Consider the following 6,654-nt stretch of genomic DNA (forward strand, 5'->3'; position numbering starts at 1 on the left):
CCCCCCCCCCCCCCTGGCTTCCTGTAACTGCTTTGTAAATAACTGAATGCTGAACTCCGGGAAGATATAACAGAAGCTCTGCCATCGTTAATACATCGTGAAATTTATTTTGTAATGTGAGCAGTGCAAGTGGCTGACTTTGACCTGCTATCAGACTCTAACCTGTACAACAGAGACTGCAAGAGTCTGGGAGAAGAAGAGCAGGGAGCCAATTAGATGTGCCACCGTGCAAGGTGCATGCTGACAGGAGGAGAGAGCAGAGTAGACATGTGCAATTCGTTTCTTTACGAATCAAAATTCGTACGAATTTTCCTGAGATTCGTAAATTCGGAAGCATACGAAATTCCGTTAACGAATTTCGGATCCGAATTTCTTTGAGACGGGAACTAATATTACCCCTGTAAATGAGGTTGAACAACATGACAAGGTTTTTTTTTTAATCCGAAATACGGATCCGCTGCTGCTGAGAGTTGTATTACAATACACAGGCAGGAAATACGAAATTCCGTTGACGTATTTTCGTTCCGTTACGAACATTCGTTATACTGAAGGTAAAAAGCAAAGTACATTTATATTGGAGTTGATGGTAGGTTTTTTTTAAGTCCGAAATACGAAATTCGGATCCGGAATCCGTTAACAGAATTCGTATTTCGGATATAAAAACAACTACCACATCGACTCCAATATTAACATTAACAAAAGGTATTTTGCTTTTTAACTTCATCATAACGAATGTTCGTAAAGTTACGAAAATGTGCCGAAACGAACGAAAATCCGTATTTCGTACGAATCCGAATTGAGTTTCGGACACGAATTACGAACTACGAAATAACGGATGTTCCGAAACGGAACAAATTTTTTGACGGCGTACAAGTCTAGAGCAGAGTGACAGAGAGATGAGCTCATCAGTCTGCTGCTTCTCCTTTCACTGTCCAGTCATGGGGTGGGGATGGAAAAGAGACCTGCAAGCGAAAGTGAAACTGCAGCAAAGAAAGATTAAGTGCCCTCCTCTGCGCTGTGCGGCAGAGCTGTGTAAATCTAAGAACTGTACGGATAGAAATGCAAATCTTTTGGCGGACAAGCAGATCTCTTAGATGTATTTAGATGTTTGCTTGGAGTTCACCTTTAACTGAAATTAGGGCCCATGCTTGCTCTTAAGGAAATGTTGGCAACTCTAGGGGGAAATTTTTTTATTTTTCCTTCTGTCTTGAAGAAAACAAAACTGAAAGGTCAACGTACTAAAAAATGATATTTCTGTTTTGGGTCATGAGGACTCTCCCACTGCTCTATTGTGACTCAGTGGAGTTTTTGGTTGTTCTACTTCTTCTTTCGTGATGTGTCACCTTTCCAGTTCTGTCTTCACAAAACCTCAAACCTCAATCATAGAAAATCCATCGTTCAGGTAAGAAAAAAGTTCTCCAACCTGATCTTCTGACTATCCAAAATGAAGATCACTCTTCTACCATTACCTACACAATTCTGAAAGAATGTTCCACCCAAGACGTTCTCCTGAAGTTCTATCAATGTATGGCCAGCTTAGGACCTCCTGGTAATGACCACATGTGTCTGATCTCACCAATGGTACCCTTGAGATACAAAGGAGCTCCTGGGTGTTTACACTTGAGAGTCTTTACTAAAAATATCAGTTTTTCGTAGACCAGAGTCTACAAAACATTTCACTATGACTATCGAGAATGAAAATCGGTCTTCTAGCATTACCTACACAATTATGGAAGAACATTCCTCCGAAGAAGACCTGAGTCTACGAAAAGTTTCACTATGACTATCGAGAATGGAAATCGTTCTTCTAGTATTACCTACACAAAGGAATGAAGGTTCCCCTGAAGACGCTCTCCTGAAGTTCTATCAACGTATGGCCAGCTTAGGACATTCTGGTAATGACCACACGGGTCTGACCTCACCATTGGTACCATTGAGATACAAAGGCGCTCCTGGGTGTTTAAACTTTTGAGTCCTTACCAAAAGTATCATTTTTTCGTAGACCTGAGTTTATGAAAAATTTTACTATGACTATCGAGAATGGAAATCGTTCTTCTACCATTACCTAAACAATTATGGAAGAACATTCCTCTGAAGACGTTCTCCTGAAGTTCTATTAATGTATGGCCAGTTTAGGACCTCCTGGTAATGACCACACGCGTCTGACCTGACCAATGGAACCCTGGGGATACAAAGGAGCTCCTAGGCGTTTAAAGTTATGAGTCCCTACCAAAAATATCCGTTTTTCGTAGACCTGAGTCTATGAAAGATTTCACTATGACTATCGAGAATGGAAATCGTTCTTCTACCATTACATCTGTAATACACACCTTTAGGTGCATACCTACACCTAAAGGAAAAAGGTCACTCGTTTGAAGACAGTCAAGTATGCATCCTAGACAGGGAGGAGGACTGGTTTAAAAGAGGTGTGAAAGAGGCTATTTATGTAAAAAATTAAAAAGCCGAGCTTAGTGATGAATCGGTTTTTATTAGCATTTCTAAAACAGGTTTCGTATCATTCAGTATTGAAACTCGATAAGGATATACAAAGTAAAAACAAGACATCAGCAGACACGAGTATGTGAAGTGAACATTGGCGGTCTGGCGTGGACCTCCCAGGGCCGGTGTCTAGGGCGGTCTCTATTTGTTTCACGGCCCGTGAACTGAGGTTGTGTATCGTGAATTGATGCGTCCCAGTCTCCGCCAGAGTAGTGTTTCAGAGGTAGGACTGTAGGTCGGTGGAGGATGAAAAGTGAATCCACACACTCCATTGGGACACGAACTTAGGGTATCGGTAATTGGTATTGGCGAGTACTTAGTATCAGTACTTGTACTCGGTCCGGAAGAAATGGTATGGGTGCATCCCTAATATTATTATTATACAAGTTTGACTTAATATGATCTTTATTTTTCAGAGGGATTTGACCCCGAGGCCTGTGCACCGAATGAAGAAGAGACGGGACTGTGCCGCTTAACTGGTACATTTTCGAAACAGGCAAAACTTTTTGCCATCGCCATACAGTGCAGAGATTCACTTCCCACAATGGTGTCCATCAAATGTATTTGCATCACGTGAGTACGACCTTCATTTTTTGGGTGGTCAATGGAAGATTAAAGGAGAACTATGGGGGTCAGTGTTTTTCCCCATAGTTCTACTAAGGGTAACGGGAGGACACGAACTAGCGTCCTCCCATCACCCATAGCTCAGTATATAGGGAGCTACAGCTCACGGTATACTGAGACCGCTGCAGCCGGGACGGATCCCAACATTGTTGGTTGAGATCCACACAGCTGCATGAGTGACAGCTGGCTCTGCCCATCAGCTGTGCCCGCCCCCTCCCCCGTTTGTTCCTCCAGTCAGCGTTGAAGAATCGGAGCGGGGAGGCTGGGGAATCCCTGCAGGGAGCCGTGAGTGACAGTCACGGATCTCTGCAGGGAGATGATCGAGAAGTGAGCGAGCGACGGTATGTGTTCCCAATCTATAGAGGCGACGTGTGACAGTTTCATTGTCACACGTCGGCTCCAACTATGAGGATGAGTGATTTTCACTCGCCTCGTAGTTCTCCTTTAAGGTCAATGCCAGGGCAACATTTTAAAAAATGCCGTACATCTCTTCACATTTTCCCGTGTAATAATTATTTGCATGGCTGGTCGATATGCGAACAAGTTATAAATCACCCCCTGTAGAGAAAGGGCTCTTGGGAGATGTCGTTCTGGGGGCATGTCATGTCTATGCAATCTTTTTCAAAGCCTGGTGATAAAGTCAGGGACCAGTTCACCTGAGTTCACCCAAGAACCCGCCCCCCATCCTTCCTCCTGGCCCAATCAGTGGCAACAGTTGTAGCAGCGGCATTCCCCACCCCCGGGGTCATTTTTATAACAGTACACAAGACCTAGCCATGGTCTTGCACTTTGGCACCTTATTTATGTGTGTACTTTTGTTCACTCCCCAAGGATGAAGGTTTTGGGTCTTCGGGCCTACCCTGTAGTCTAGGGGGAGGAGGTGGGGCCATCAGATCAGATCCTTGAATTAGCAGTCCCATTTCTGGAGGGCCGCCAACCTCGTACTCGGTGGTCGGCTGACCGTGAGGAAAGGGGTCCTCCTGGCTTTGGCTAAGTGGATTAGAGTGCTCTGCTGGTATCAGGAGCCTCGGGCCCCAGGTGGGTTAGGGCAAGGGCCCTCTCTCTTTGGGGGAAGGACCATTTGAACACACCCGGGAGCATATTCTTTGTGAGTGTGTTCACACGCACTTTTTATGGTTCACTGGAGGTGTTTAAACTTTGCACACCCGTCATGGAAAAAAACAATTGTAATAGGAATACATAGTAGAGTTGTTTTTGACAATGCCATCAGCGCAGTGAGTGCCGCCTTCCGTCATAGGGAGTATTGTTCTTACCCACATCCTTGACGTCTACCCCGCCCCCCGTGGCTTTGACTTCTAATCTCTAACACAAACAGAATGCAATAACATCGAAAGTGGAACTAAGGTCTACCACAAAAAAAAACAAGTACTTCAGCACTCAATTACAGATCCATCTGCACTTACAGTTCCCTCTTAGTCCCCCTGCAAAGTCCCACATGTACTTGTTGATCCTGCCAGTGAAGTCCACCTATTGCAGCATCCTGAGATGGGGTGGCAACGATGCTGCACTGCCCCCGAGTTCACCGGCTCATGTAGGCGGTGACAGATGCACTACAGTGGGAGGGGAAGATGTTGCAGGGAGTGTGGCTATTTGCATTGTCACTGCTGATTCACAGGGCCTTCAGCTTGTCAATCAGCACGTGGCCAAACCTAGTCCCGCCCACTGCTTTCCGGATTGACCCTCCCACTGTGAGCTGCAGTGTCTGGCAGGGGGGATGGTGAATCATAAATGAAGGAAGATTTCGGGGAGGGGGTTAGACACAAATAAAGAAGGATTTGGGGGAGGGGTGAGATGCACATGAAGGAAGATTTTGGGGAGGGGTGAGACACAAATAAAGGAGGATTTGGGGGAGGGGTGAGGCACAAATAAAGGAGGATTTTGGGGAGGGGTGAGGCACAAATAAACAAGGATTTGGGAGAGGGGTGAGGCACAAATAAACAAGGATTTGGGGGAGGGGTGAGGCACAAATAAAGGAGGATTTTGGGGAGGGGTGAGGCACAAATAAACAAGGATTTGGGAGAGGGGTGAGGCACAAATAAACAAGGATTTGGGGGAGGGGTGAGGCACAAATAAAAGAGGATTTGGAGAGGGGTGAGACACAAATGAAGGAGGAGTTTGGGGAGGGCTGAGACACAAATAAAGGAGGATTTGGGGGAGGGGTGAGACACAAATGAAGGAAGATTTGGGGGAGGGGTGAGACCCAAATGAAGGAGGATTTTGGGAAGGAGTAAGACGCTAATGAAGGGGGATTTGCTACATTCAGGGGAGGTGAAGGATGTTTTTTGTTTACTTTATGAGGTCAGTGCGTCCCATAGTAACCGGATTGGGTACTAGAATGTCTTACAGGAACCTTTAGTTGTTCTTGAACGTTGAGATGTAATTAATCCACAATACCGGCAACTACAGAGGTCAGTGAGTACTTGTTTTAAAGCGTATCCCTTGCTTGTTCATAATATGTAACCAGTTGAATATCTGTAGCTTGGCCACAGTTCTACCTCCTGTCTCCTCCAGGTTTATTAGGGGTGTAGTTGCGTAAAGAGAATCGGTCATCAAAACCTAGAACATTACCTGCTGTGGGTATAAAGTGCACCTATGCCTACCTGGAGCAGCTTTCAAAACCTGCCTGGGGTTGTCCTGGTATGTGCACCTCCAAGTGCCTGGGCCTGTAGCATTGTTGACCCCTCCTTCCACAAGTGACAGGTTCTCTTTAACCTTGAGAAAACATCTATAGATATACAGATCTTTTTCTTAGTAACATTATAACAATGCGGTTTCCGTTTAGTGATAATGAGGTGCCAGCTGCTCACCCAAATACTCATTAACAAAGTCATATATGTATACTTCCTGCGATTAGCCTCAACTTCCTGACTTCACAACATGTGACGCTACGGCATCGTGTTGAACTTAACACATTTTTGTATTTTTTTTGCATTTTTTATAGCCCTACAAAAGAAAATGGACTTTTCAAACTTTCAATTTTGGGATACGTTGTCACCCTGATAATTACAAAAGGTAAGTCGATGACGTTATCTCAGAGGAGCTCCTTGGTCAATAGGCCGTGGGCTGGCTGGTGGTCGTGCTTATGGAGGAGAATTCATAAGGACCCATGGATGTGTTACCGTACCCGTTTTTGTGCATTGTGGCCCGGTACATTAAGGTAGCCCATATATTTTGAATAGACCATCAATGTAAAAAAAAACTATGCATATAGCACATGTGGTGTGCTATAGTGCAGGTGTGTTTTTTTTTTAACTCTACAAGTGCATTGGGGAGCCATTCAGAACACATTTACCATGCATTACTGCAACGCGCAACTGTTGATCCAAACTAAAGTGGGTGTACTTAGTAAGTAGGTTTAAATTCAGGGGTGTCCCTAGACTTTTCTCCACCTGAAGCATGGAGGGGGTTCGGTGGGGGGTGCAGGTGCTGCAAGTATCGGTGGGTGATTGGGGTGGATGGGTGAAGAAGAGTGCTGGTGGTGCACGTTACCGAAGGGGGGGGGGGGGCTGG

At 45.1% G+C, this 6,654-nt stretch overlaps 1 protein-coding gene across 1 annotated transcript in view; it reads left to right on the forward strand.

The window, feature by feature from the left end:
• Positions 1-1,792: 1,792 nt before the first annotated feature.
• The window catches only part of LOC108784711, a 23,357-nt gene continuing 18,495 nt past the window's right edge, over positions 1,793-6,654 (forward strand). Inside the window, exons 1-2 of the mRNA XM_018553591.1 lie at positions 1,793-1,895; positions 2,916-2,978. Coding sequence (XP_018409093.1) covers positions 1,793-1,895; positions 2,916-2,978 — 166 coding nt within the window. The remainder of the gene's footprint in view (positions 1,896-2,915; positions 2,979-6,654) is intronic.

Source organism: Nanorana parkeri, unplaced genomic scaffold (genome assembly GCF_000935625.1).
Source record: "Nanorana parkeri isolate BGI_ZX_2015 unplaced genomic scaffold, ASM93562v1 scaffold125, whole genome shotgun sequence".
NCBI classification, from domain to species: domain Eukaryota; kingdom Metazoa; phylum Chordata; class Amphibia; order Anura; family Dicroglossidae; genus Nanorana; species Nanorana parkeri.